A 14,023-nucleotide genomic window follows, 5' to 3' on the forward strand; every position below is an offset into this window, starting at 1 on the left:
AGGACACAGATCGGTCTCCTCTCCAGAAACAGGACGCTGTCTCTGTGTAAAACGGCAATGAGAGATGATCTCATATGTTTACATATGAGATCATCTCTCATTGGCCGCACAGATCGCATCGCAAACGGCTACTCTGATTGGCCGTTCGCGGCGATCTGTAATTGGCTGTGTCCAAGGGACACGGCCAACACAGAGTTTCCCCGCTGCGCGCTCTGGAGCGCGCGCGGGGAACGCCCAAAGGGGCGGACGTCAATTGACGTCTAGTTGGATTTTTAGATCCGCGCTGTAGCTGTCATTCGACTATAACGCGGGTCTCAGGAGGTTAAAGGACCTTATCTGCTAAATTGCAAAATCTCACATTTCATAGTACTTTGTTAATCAAATCCTACGACATAAAACTGTCGGTGTTCAGCCACCAGTCATAGTCTTCAGTTCAGGAAAAGCTCAGGTAGCCTATTTTATTGAGTAACTTTTACCAATGAATACATCTGGTTAAAGATAGTCTTTTGTCGAGGGAATTGCGGGAGACCAAATTTCTAAACCCAGCCCACCAATGAAGTCTCAATAACCTAAAACATAATAAGAGGGAACATGGACGGTGCCTTCTTTCTCCTGAATTTGAGCCAACAAGATGAGGTATGCAGCTGACTTTGCCTTTTATAATCTACATACGGTACTTGTTTCAGAGCACTGATTCAGCAGTTATTTATTAAAGCAGCAGGGGTCAGCATGACGGCCAAACTACTAGCATTTAAAAAAAAAAAAATCAGCAGTGGCGTTCCTCAGATTTCTCCCAAGACCAGATTACTTCTATTTATTCCATGTTGTTGACTAATTTTGACTGCGCCAACTTTGATAATACATTCTGCATCTCCTGTTTTTGTCCTTACATGTTCCCATTTAAAGAGAACCTTTCCTACCAGGTTAAGCTCCTGAAAATGCAAGGCACCTGGCTTTCTGCAGATTTATAGCCAGATTCAGGTAGACGTGCCTAACTTTAGGCAGGCGTAGCGTATCTCATATACGCTACGCCGTCGTAAGTTAGAGAGGCAAGTACAGTATCCACAAACAACTTGCGTCCTAAGTTACGGTGGCGTAGTGTAAATGTGCCGGCGTAATCGCGCCTAATTCAAATGTGGAAGAAGTGGGCGTGTTTTATGTAAATTAAGCATGACCCCACGTAAATGACGTTTTGAACGAACGGCACATGCGCCGTCCATGGACGTAACCCTGTGCGCATGCTCCAAATTACGCCGCAAAGACTCATTGCTTTCGACCTGTACGTTAACTACGGGCAAACGACGTAAAATTTTTTAAAATTTGACGTGGTTCCGACGTCAATACTTAAAATTGGCTGGGCCATCTTTTTGGTGGTTTATTTTTACGCCTGAAAACGCCTTGCGTAAACAGGCAAGCGTACGTTCGTGAATAGGCGTATCTTGCTGATTTACCCATTATAGGCGTAAATCAGCGTACACGCCCCTAGCGGCCAGCGTAAATAGACAGCTAAGATAGGACGGCGCCGGCGGTCGTATCTTGGAAACATTTAAGCGTATCTCAATTTGAGAATACACTTAAATATACGACGGCGCAGATTCGGAGTTACGACGGCGTATCTACTGATACGCCGGCATATCTCTACCTGAATCTGGCTATTAGTGTTTTGAGAGTCACAGGCTTGGCTTATGCATGCAACCTGTGAAATCTGCATGCTTGCTTTAGAACAAACTATTAAGGCCATTAAAAGAGCCGGACGGTCCAGCATTAACAATTTCAGAAGAACTCCGCAATGGCAGCTTATACTTCTTTTGGCACAGGTTCCCCGTGATGTGATGCTTGTCGTTCTAATCCAACACTGGAAAGACCACATACAACTGATTTGCATGCGATTCTCAGGTGATGGTCGTGTGCCGTGGTTTAGGAAGGCACTGTGGGGACGTCTGTTCCTGCCAGCTACCCGCTTTCCTGCTCGACAGCAATAATTAAACCAAAAGCTTCATTAAAGTGTGTTTAAGCTTTGTGCCCATCTGTGCTGAATATTAATCAGCTATAGCTAAGCAGTAGTTACTGTATATAGGAATTGACACTCTACAGGCTGAATCTCGGTTATAAAACCTTTTGGAATCCTTCTAATCTGTTTACAAAGTTTGAATCATGGGAGAATGAAAAGGAAAATAGTAATAGTTTCTGTGGTCAACAATCAGAATAACTCCCTACTTTACCTAAGCAGCAAGAAAAGCCCGGTTTTCCATCTTTGTAAGTCCCTCAGTCAGTTCTTGTTCCAGAGCCTGCCATACATGAAGCCACTCGTGTCTTCCACCCACAGAGTGTAAATGATTCCCCAGTTCTGTATCTTGACATAAATACAGCAATTAGTCTGAGCGCTTTCCTTACCACCGAGACTGCAGAGTACCTGAGGCAGCCCGGGCACAGTGGGAACTATTAATCCATGAAGCTGGCTCCCTGGGGATGGCGCATTGTAATTACACTTTAGGAAAGCTGAAAGGTTCAGTATAAATAGAATAGGGGTCCTCGGAGACCCTGAATGTCATATTCAGGTCACCTAGATGATGGAAAATGATTTCCACAGCCCAAACTGGAATAATTACTCTTATGTGTCAAGCATGTTGGCACGTGCTAATAATACACGTCATGGTGATATTGCATGGAGGGTTCACAGAAGATGAAATGAGCCTTCAAAGTTAGAAATCCTTGGGCTGCCCACACCAGCCTGGAACATCATCTTTATTTAAAGTGGTTCTAAAGCTAATATTTATTTTATTTTATTTTTTAATAAAGAAAGATCACTGCCCTCACCTATAACTGGCCTTCACAGCAAGGAGCACTGGAAGGGAAAACACATGTCAAATAAAACCAAAGAATTTCAAAGCTCAACTTACCAACCAGCCTGCAACCAACCGAATTAACCAGTCTAATAGTATGCGTTAAAAACAGGGGTTTAGTTGCACACGTTTGCAAATACATGCGTTCACTGCAGGCCCCGCCAAGGCACCCTGTATCCTGCAGACCCTCAATTTTTTGCTTTTAAAGCAGGGGTCTCAAATCTTTCGAAACAAAGGACAAGATTATTGTCCTTCAGGCTTTAGGGGGGCAGTACTGCGATCAGTGGGATTAGGAGATGCCTAGGCATCAGTGCCCCATCATTGGTTTTAATGGAAGAATAGTGCCCCATTTTTTATCAAAAAAGGAATAGTGCCCAGTTGACAGTGTCAGCAGGGGGAATGGTGCTCCATCATTGGTGTCTGTTGGTGAAATAGTGCACCAAGGACCAAATAAAGACTAGGAAAGGACCACTTGCCTCACTCCTGCGTCGATAAAGCACTGTCCCTGGCTGCGGTCTTCTCTCCTCTCGCCCTCTTCACACAGGGCCTAACGGGCAGCAGTGGGAGCCACTGGCTCCTACTGTTGTCGGTCAAATTCAGTAAGGAGGGGGTGGGTCTAAGCAGCGCAAAGTATGTTAATATACACACACAGCCTGGCTCGGGAGCAAGTGGCTTGCTATGGGGGCATTCTGAGAAAAGGAGAAGCCTAGAGTGCCAATGGGGGACCGCAGAAGAGGAGGGTTTGGGCAGTTTTGTGCATTATTAATTCACAGAACAGGTAAGTATAACATGTTGGTTATTTTAGAAAAAAGCCTTTAGGTCTTTAAAGCGATAGTAAACTAAACTGCAAAAAGACATAAAAACAAACTTCTCCCTGAAATTTTAGGGCATAATGTGCTAGTATGAATCGCATACTAGCACAATATGGAAGGCCTAGTTTAAAACAAAGCCATCCAACAGCGTGTTGTCGTCATTGCCAGGGTTTCCATTTTCACCTGGTCTTCCTTCCAGGTTCAGGGGCTCCAGTCACGATCATGTTAATCCCGCACATGCGCATGGTAGACCGCGGCACAGTCCTCTGAAGGGACAGCATGAGTGTGCTGGTGACATACCTGTTTGGGGAAAAAGCAGTCGGTTTGTTTTAATGCTCTGCTTCCCAACAGAAGGCACTCCCCTTTTATGTTTCAATATTCTTTATTGAAGTTTTCAAGCAGAAGTACAAAAATCTAAGATACTTTTGAAATTGGAGGCTACGTTCTCCTGAGCAGACTTAAAGTGGTTGTAAACCCTTCTACCCAGGGAAGTGACTGGTCTCAGGTGATACACAGAGATTAAACAAACCCTCCTACATAAATTGTACCTGTTTATCTGCAGTCTTCTCTTTTTTGTAAAAAGTCCAGAATTTTTAAAACTTACCTCGGCTGTCAGAAAAAAGGGGTTGGATGGTTGAAGTTACACTCTGCAGTGAGGAGAGCTCTGGAATATGGAGGAAAGGGACCCCCCCTCCCCTTCACACAGCATACAGGAACAGGGCCTGAGTCTGTCAATCAGCTGGAGGTCCCTCCTTTGTCACCATTTTTCTCGGTGTCAGGAAAACTTGTCAGAAGTGATTCATGCTGATGGCAGAGGAACGAAGCAGCAGACCGAGATTACACTTGGTGCTCTTAATTGACATAAGTACACCCTATAAAGGGATATGCTTTGTTCCCATATCATGTCTGAGGTTTACAACCACTTGTGGACCACCCTTAGTACATTTGCTGTGGCCGGGGCGGGCGCTCTGTGCCAGGTCATGTACCTAGTACATGATCTGACCCTTCCGGGTCTGGGGCGCGCTGCCAGCAACCTGCTCCCGCTGTGGTTACACACGATGGGTAGCACAGACTCGATGTCCACCAGCACAGGCAAAATGACAATCTGCTTATGTAAACGAGGCAAATTGCCGTTCTGTCAGAAGGGAAGGTATTGATTCTGTGTTCCTGCTAAGCAAAACAGGAGCGCAGATCTTTGCCTTCCTCTAGTCAAAGCACCTCCCACACAGTGAGTAAGCACAAGCTAGGCATACCGTTAACCCTTTGATCGCCCCTGATGTTAACTCTTTTCCAGTACAGTGAATATTTTTTAGCACTGATCACGGTATTGGTTGCACTGATCCCCAAAAATTGTCCGATTTTGTCCGCTGCAATAGTGCCGATCGCCACCATTACTGTACTGGTAAAAAAAAAAAAATCATCCCAAAGTTTGTAGACGCTATAACAAACAAATCAATATACGCTTATAAAGAAATGTATTTTTTTTTATTATTATTGGATATGTTTTATAGCAGAAAGTGAAAAATATTCTTTTTTTTTTTGTTTGTTTGTTTATAGCGCAAAAAATAAAAACTGCAGAGGTGATCAAATACCACCAAAAGAAAGCTCTATTTGTGGGGAAAAAAAGGACAAACATGTTATTTGGCTACAGTGTCGCACGACCGCGCACTTGTCAGTTAAAGTAACGCAGTGCCGTATCGCAAAAAATGGCCTGGTCATGAAGGGGAGTAAATCTCCCGAAGGTCAAGTGGTTAACATTCAAAGGCAAGTGTTAGAAGTTTAGTCATAAGATAAGTTCTTTCTGTGCTCTTCTTAAAGGGGTTGTAAACCCTTGCGTTTTTTAACCTTGATGCATCCTATGCATTAAGGTGAAAAACTTCTGACAGTGATCGCCCCCCGTTTTACTTACCTGAGCATGTTTATTCCCTCGGTGGAGACGCGCTGTACCTCTCTGCCTGGGGTTCTCGGCTCTGTACTGGCTAGATTGATAGCAGTGCAGCCATTGGCTCTTGCGGCTGTCAATCAAATCCAATGACGCAGGGGCGAGTCTGGCATTCTGTGTCTATGCGTGCAAATGCTGGACTCGGGAGCGCGCCTGCAAGGTAACCCCCAGGGAGAGCGCTTCTGCCAGGGGGTTTACTGAATGCGAGGAGGAGCCACGAGCGCCGCCGGGGGACCCAAGAAGACGAGGTTCGGGGCCACACTGTGCAAAACGGTCTGCACAGTGGAGATAAGTATGATGTGTATGTTATTAAAAAAAAAAAAAAAACAGGGTTTACAACACCTTTAAAGTACAGCTATTGGACATTAAAACGATGGATGGAGGAGATCCCATTCCTCGACTGAGAAGGCATAAAAGCACCACAGACCGCATTATTGTATAGATTACAAAGATTCAAAAGGATCTGCTATAGAAATCGGTTGTGAAACCAAACAAGTAAGGGGAAGAAAGGGCCAGGAGAGAAAAGTTGTATCTTTTCCATGGAGTATATTCGGCTCCTTAAATATATTGTATCCAGGTTCCCAGATCTTCTCAAAGGTCCTCATCCTCTCATTGAGGGGGACCAACAATCTTTCATTACTCATCAGCCAAGAGAGTCTAGCTTTATTGCATTCATATGGAATGGACGAAGATTTCCAATAAATCTGAATGGTGATTCTGGCTGTTAAATATATGAAAACAATCCGCTTCCTCGTGTTCCTGGGGGCCTCATTGGTGGTTGGGTTCAAACCACTCACCTTTTCTTTGTTCCTCCACCGAGCTGCCAGCAGTGAAGAAAACATCTGATACTTCTAAGGACAAAGAAGCTTGTGACTTGCTGCTCTTCTTATGTGATCGCTCTGGGCTTGGCAATGGGCACAACACTATGGGGACGGGGGGAGAGTCCTTCGCTCTGAGACAGTTCCAAAGATATTGACTCGGAGCTTTATGGAAGCTTTGTCAAAGCTTAATTGAACAAGCTGAAGTTAGAAGCTTATTGGCTACAATACACAGCTGCACCAAATATTCCTGTAATGCTGTGTACATTATTCTGCAGTATTAAACTGTAAATTGCTTTTATATTTATACTGTAGAGAAGTGCAGAGAAGGGCAACCAAACTGATAAGGGGCATGGAGGAGCTCATCTATGAGAAAAGATCAGAGGAACTGAATTTATTCTCTTGAGAAAAGGCGATTGGGGGGGGGGGTATGGTCAACATGTACAAATGTATAAGTGGTCCATATAGTGAACTTGGTGTTGAGTTATTTACTTTATGGTCATCCCAGAGCACAAGGGGGCATTTTTTACGTCTAGAGGAGATTTCATCTCCAAATCCGGAAAGGTTTCTTCACAGTAAGAGCTGTGAAAATGTGGAACAGACTCCCTCCAGAGGTGGTTCTGTCCAGCTCAGTAGATTTCTTTACAAAAGGCCTGAATTCTTTCCTAAATGTACATAATATAACTGGGTACTAACCTTTTTATAGGTGAAGGTGATCCGATTGCCTCTTGAGGGATCAGGAAGGAGTTTTTTTTCCCCTGCTGTAGGAAATTGGATCATGCTCTGCTGTTTTTTTTTTTTTTTGCCTTCCTCTGGGGTATAGGATTGTGTATATGGGATTGTATTTTTTATATTTGTGGTTGAACTAGATGGACTTGACTTTTTTTTTCAACCTGACTAACTATGTAGCTGTAACACCAGTCTTTGCTGATCATAGAAACCAAGGTATGCAGGAGAGCTCCTAAGCCATAATGATTAACCCATAACCCACCCACTAGAAGGCTGTAGCTAGAATAATCAATTGCTGAAATTATTCTAACCTGACTGTAGCCATCAATTGGCACATTTTCATTTTCAAGGGAAGCAGAGGGTTCATTGCTGGTTTGTATGTGTATATCTACCCACTTAAAACCTATATTTACAGCATCTGAGTGTGTATGTATAGAGCAAGGGTCTCCAAACTGTCCTTTGCTTGCTTGCCTTTATCTGACCTTTGGGAAATTTTTCCTCCAGCTGACACCATTGATGGGGCACCATTCCTCCCACTCGTATCAACAGTGAGACACTATGGCTAGGGTTAGGGGTTAGGGTTTCCCATTGAAGAATATGGCTAGGACTCAGGAATTGGAACAGGGACCTCCCCCAAAGGTCAGAAGGCGGGTTCCCAGAGGTCAAAGGTCACAGGGCGTGGCTGACCCACCCCCACCAAAGTGTACCGCCTACCCCAACATATGATGGGGCATTGTTTACTCCCACTGACACTGGGGCATTTTCTACTTCCGCTGTCCATAGTCCAGCCCCCCTGAAGCCCGAAGGACAGTAAACTCGCCCCTGTGTTTAGAAAGTTAGGAGACCCCTGGTATAGAGGGAGATAAAGATGAGAGGTAGAGGCTAACAACATACTTGGACATAAAGCCAGCAGGCGTTTTACCTGCGTTGGTTACCTGGGTTTCAGGGGGTTGTCTTGCCCTGATATCAATGTCTGTTCTTCGGTTTAACCCATTATTTTTTTGTTTTGCTTTGCAGATGCGATGAGTACGTCACACAACTTGATGAAATGCAGAGGCAACTGGCAGCGGCAGAAGACGAGAAGAAGACTTTGAACTCACTGCTTCGTATGGCCATCCAGCAGAAGCTGGCATTGACTCAGCGCTTGGAGCACCTGGAGCTTGACCGCGAGCAGATCAAGCGCGTGAGCACTAAATCTACGTCCAAAAACAAAACCAGTAACCCCAGTGTAAGTCACGTCCGCTCTTGCGCGGACAAGTCTGAGGGGTCCGTCCTTAACAACCAAGTGTTTTGCAGTGAAAAGTATAAGATCTGTTGTGACTAGGAGGCATGACTTTTGTATTTTCCCCTGCTTGGATAGTCCGCATGAAGTCGCTACAGTACTGCAGCCACTTAACACGTGTTGGTTCGTTGTTGGCCTGTGTATGCAAATGGCATTATTAAGCTGAGCTTGATTATAACTAACACTTGTATGGGGCTCTTGCAGCAAGTTAACATGGGAAGGAGTCAGAGGAACACTTCCGAGGTTAACCTGTGAGGCATGTGTTTGCTTTGTGGGAACGTATACTAAACTGAAGCCATAATCACTGCTCCGGTAAGAGCGAGCGCCTGTATATCCACCTATAATCTAGAAAACTGAAATTGGAAAGTTGGGATCTAGGGAAAAATTGAATTATGATGGATTCATGACACAGGTGGGCTTTAAATTAATAAATGGAATTCAGATTTGGCATCTAAAAGCACAGGGACTCGTGTATCAATGTCTGAAAGAAGACCCGCCGCAGCTACCCAAAAGGGGCAGCGACTTCGTTCAGCCAATCATATGCACTAGGCCCACTGTATGTGCAAACCGATATCTGTAGTATTGGGAGTACCAGTGATTTACAGCTTCAGTGAAGTGTCAGTTCTCTGATCTTTGGCTTTACCAGGTCTGTAACGGCTGGTAGCCTGTTGTATCGCATGCGTCGATCTTTGTATCTTGCATAGCACAAATAATAGGCCTCTGCTTAAGGTGATAGCAATGTTCATGTATATTTAGAAGTCCAGAATAGCTGTTAAGTATAAAGGCCTTGTAAAGGATTTTGGGATATTTGATATGAAATAGGAGATCTTTCAGTTTTTTTCATCGCTTGCAATCGCTTTACATTCAGCTTCGTTCTCTCACAAGCAAATGGTATTGGCCACATTACAAGCTATGCTATTCAACATTCAATAACCCTGTCACACAGACTGAATAGGGTTCAGGTTTAAGCAGTTCAAAATGACAACAGCCAATCAGAATTGACCATTTTACTGATCTGAAACCTGCTTGATATGGGGTTACTGCCCATTGGATGCCATCATGGCTCCCTGCACCGTCTGTCCGAATCCAGATTATGGTTAACTTTGAAAATATTCCTAACACAAGTATTAAGAAACTGTCACTATCAAAATATTAACCTGGGCTTCAGAAATACTTGATTCTACTCCTGGAAGTGGAGAAGAGACCAAAAACCTGAATATTGCTGTAGAAATGGACACCTTGGTGGTATCATCGGCATCTGGAAGTGTCCAACCTTTTTCTACATGGCAAGCTAATATTAAGCATTCATGGCAAAGTTCAAAAGCCAGTTACTTCTGCATATTACTATTAATATTATTATATTCTATATTATCATAGAATACAGTTGAGTTTGTTTTAATAAACAGGCTTTACATATGCAAGCACACAGTGTAACAGGGCTCTACAGTAGAGAAATGCTGCCCCCTAGGGGTCATCACATAAATTGACATTTGTGATGTGCGAATTGGAACTGTACATTTGTCAAACTTCAGTTCTATTAAAGCAAAAGAAAAAAAAGTATTTTGTTTTAGAAATTGTGCCAGTACAAAAGGAAGGCTAATATTAGCTGATGGGAGGTATTAAAGGCACAATGAGGTGTCAAAAAAAATAATAATAATTAAAGTGCCTGCTTCAAATACTATTGTATAGCCCTGTTCATCCTGTAATTTTCATAGTCATTTTGTACAGGGAAGGTCATGTAAAAATGGCTTCTGCTCCTCCTCTTTGTGTCTATAACACTTTGTCTGCCTGCTGTTTTCTATATCCAGTGACCCTGGCAATGCTTCATTCCCTATCACTGCCATTCCTTATAGATAATCAGCACCCTGCTTCCTGTGTCCAGGACCTCTGCCACTAAGTAGTCAGGACAAGCCCTCATTGTTACTGGAAGGTAATTGTGAGCTCGCGGCCTGCTGTCTGAGTGGAAGACGTGCATGCTAACAGGATTGCAGTTTTGCCCACTAACGTCACTCGGCTTCTGAAACGCGTGTGGGGCAAGTCACAGAGCACTTTGCAAACATGTATATTGTTTTTTTTTATTTTTATACCATTCAATGCAGCAACGCTAAATCTGCAATTTTTTGTTTTAGCCAGCAAGTTCACAAAAGAAAAACTCAATTTTGGGGGGAAAAAAATCTGTAAAATTTAATTTGCACAATAGGGCTTAAAAACACATTTCTGAGAGTTTTTTTATTTTTCACAGTTTTTTTTTTTTTTTATAGTAACACTTGAGGGCTTTTTTTTTTATACTAAGAGCTTTCCTTTTTTAAATATGGTTGCATTCTGCAAACATAATATATTCAGCACAAGCAGATCTGCTCTTCTTTTTTTTTTTTGGTGATGGTTAAGTACAATGCAGATTCTAGGTCCTAAGGGTTTTAATATGTTTCTGTTGTAATTGGATGCCTACGGCACTTCAGAGCGAGAGATGATATCAAGTACCATATTTACAAGGAAATAAATCTGTCTTTTTTTTTTTTTTTTTTTTTTATATTTGCATTCCGAGTTGTTCTTTACAAAGAAAGGAACTGGTAGTCTCTTAATTTTTACCTAAGCAAAACCATGCAAAGTCCTGATTATTTTTTAAAAAAATCCACTTTTTTTAACTAAGGTTTTTGTTTTTTATTAGGGGTAAATCTCATTGTAATGAGCTTTTCTTAACCAGTAGACATACTAATATTGATCTAATTATTCCAGCACTGTGAAAACAAATCCTCTTTTAACAATTATGGATTTCTTGTATTTTTTAATATAGAAATGTTTTTGTTTTTTAATAATTATTTTAATGAATAACTTGGACAAGGCATCCTTTCTATCCTGTTCTCCCCGCGTGGATTAAAGCTTTTACACTTGTAAAGCTTCGCTGCCTGTTGCAGTTAATTTCTTCTGTGGGCACCTTATGCCCATGCTGGCAATCACCCTGCATGACCACTGCATGGAGATCTATAGCTTCCCTTTTACGACGCTTACAGTTTAGCTTAAAATGCCATAGTAGATGACTTTTTATATAAATGAAAGAAGTCTGCTACCTACAGGTAACCCACCATTTGAGAGCTTTTCCTCTAAGCCTGACAACTAACAAGCGCCCGGTCTTGGCTCTTTTCAGACTAACGCACTCCGCACAGCTCCTTTCATTGAGTCACCATTTTATAATGCTACGTATCTAACATTTATTTTATGTTTTTCCAGTTGTAGATTAGATCCCTGGAGAAGAACGTGCGGACCGATGCATTGGAATGCATGTAATTCCAGTCCAACCTTACTCTTGACAGTTAGAGCCAATGGCACAAAAAATAAAAAGACAAGAAACTACTGCACTCTCCTTTTATAATAAGTTTTACAGTAAGCTGTCCTTCCCATTATTTAACTTTTTATTTTTCTTGGTATTCTCTCAGTAAATTAAAAGCTTTACCATGAAGTGCTGCTGGGGAAAAAAAAAAAGCTCAAGTGCTGAACAAACACTACGATCCGCTCTCTCTGTGCTCGTATCAGTCACGTGGGATTTTTTCCTTTTTAATTGTTATTTTACATCAGATTATTAAACCTGTGCACTTTTTATACTTTAATAATTTTTGTTTCTTTATATTTGACATAGTTCTATAACAGAACATGTCGTTGTTCCAGTAATAGCTGCGACATGTATTTTTTTTTTTTTTTTTTTTTGGGTAGTATTAACACTTGTGCTTGTTGATTTCCATATCAGCATGGTGCAGGTAATTTAACTTTTTATTTTTGGTGTTTTTTTTGTTTTTTTGTTTTAAACACTCCTTGTTGTTAATATATATAAATATAATTATATATGTTCTGTCTTATTAGCTTTTTCACTATTATTTTGTTTGTGTCATAATTACTGGTTTTAACTGCCATGTTCATTACAAAAAAAAAGAAATCCAGGGTCTGAAAATTCTGGGATTTTCATACTATATTATTATTCTTAGGAATAGCTTAATGTAACAAGGAAAAAACTTGACTTCTTTGGTTAAAACAGTAATAGGCACTTGAAAAGAAAAAAAAAGTTTAATAAGTAGTATTACCTAAAATGTCAGATTATCCTGGTTTTTAGGACATTCAAGAATTGCTGATGAACAGAATTTTCTACAACTGTACCGATTTTTAAATTCCAAATTGGAATTGTTTGTTTTTTGCTTTCTTTATTATAGTGCCAAATTATGGTACACCTAGAAAGTTTAAATTCTCAACTCGAATTACCAAGTGTTTGTAAGCCTTTGTTATGGATACCAGTAGTGCCTTTTATATTACAGAAGAGGGAATCTTAGACTAGCTTTGACAGGGCAAAGATTTAAAAAAAAAAAAATGGTTCTGAAATCTATTGAAAGCATACAGAGCAATAAGTGCAAATGAAACCTTTAAAAATAAAACGCCATCTTGCATATTTTTAGGAAATTCAAGTACTCTATAATTACGGGAAAATTAAAAATTGTAAAAAATTCCGTTGGTCAGTGATTCTTTTTTTTCAGCGCCGATCCTTGCTAATGCAGGGATTAAGAAAAATAAAGGTTGAAAACCAAAACTAATAGCTTTGATTTTTGTTTAATTATGATTAACGCAAGATGTATTACTTATACATTTGTGGTGGCTGTCCACCAAATGGTGGGGTATGCGGACTCTGTCTTCTTTCCACAGTGGTGGATGCGGCCTTGATATTCTTTGGCTGTCAAATGTGATGAACAACACATTGATCTTTGCTCTTTGCATGTCCTATGTAAGCTCTGTTGTTTGCAGGAAACAGAAACTGATCGCGCATCAACAAGCCCTGCCTGGAGCATAGGCAGCAGTTTGTTGAGGCCAAAGCAATTGTTTTAAATTGGTACTCGCTACAAGAATGTCATTTTTGTAAGATGACGGCTCTAGTAACGTGAAATTCTAATTGCATAATAAGGGGGAAAAAAAAGATTTCTGTTTGCTGGAAAAACAGTATAAATTCTAGTTGTTGGGATTTTATATTCTCATCTTTTACAGTATTGATCCTTTTAAAATATTGTTACGGCAAATAATTTCATCTGTAAGTGGGTATTTATTTGAACTGATTTCATAAAGTACTGTATTATTATTATTATTGTTATTATTATGTTTATGTGCATTACGTTTTAGTGCAAAGTGTTCTTCAGTTACATGTTATATGCACGTACTCTTGCCAAGTAACCTTTACACAGATCAGACAGCAGAAGTGGTCGCCATCCACAAGATTGGTGCTTCTTATAACGGTTTGTCTAGTGAATGAAAAGTGTTAAAGATATTAATACAAGGCTGTGTGTAGCAAGTTGCCTGTGTAAGGGTAGTCACATGTATCAATAAAGGTGATAAAGGAACTTGTCTGCTGTTTTTTTTTTTTTTTTTTTACAACTTTATTGGTCATCCTGGACAAAAGAAAAGAGAAAATGTGATACTGCGCTAACTAACTAAGTGAAACAAAAAATAAAAAATAAATGAGCTGCAACAAAAATTGTGATATACGCTCAATATACAATCAAAAACGGAAAAAATAAGTTGCGCCAACCATAAGTGAGTATAAATTATCAATTTGATTAAAATTAATA

The 14,023-nt window shown here is 41.0% G+C and overlaps 1 protein-coding gene across 4 annotated transcripts in view; it reads left to right on the forward strand.

Annotated features, from left to right (window-relative positions):
- BICD2 (BICD cargo adaptor 2) overlaps positions 1–13,795 on the forward strand; it is a 142,529-nt gene extending 128,734 nt beyond the window's left edge. Inside the window, exons 7-9 of one of the 4 annotated variants that reach the window (XM_040359282.1) lie at positions 8,162–8,372; positions 10,280–10,356; positions 11,655–13,795. In XM_040359282.1, the coding sequence (XP_040215216.1) occupies positions 8,162–8,372; positions 10,280–10,327 (259 nt within the window). In that variant the 3' untranslated portion in view covers positions 10,328–10,356; positions 11,655–13,795. Of the gene's footprint in view, positions 1–8,161 lie in introns of all 4 variants that reach the window. The other 3 variants (XM_040359281.1, XM_040359283.1, XM_040359279.1) reach the window with 3 other exon arrangements.
- Positions 13,796–14,023: the final 228 nt, after the last annotated feature.

The sequence above is a fragment of the Rana temporaria genome, chromosome 7, assembly GCF_905171775.1.
Source record: "Rana temporaria chromosome 7, aRanTem1.1, whole genome shotgun sequence".
NCBI lineage: Eukaryota > Metazoa > Chordata > Amphibia > Anura > Ranidae > Rana > Rana temporaria.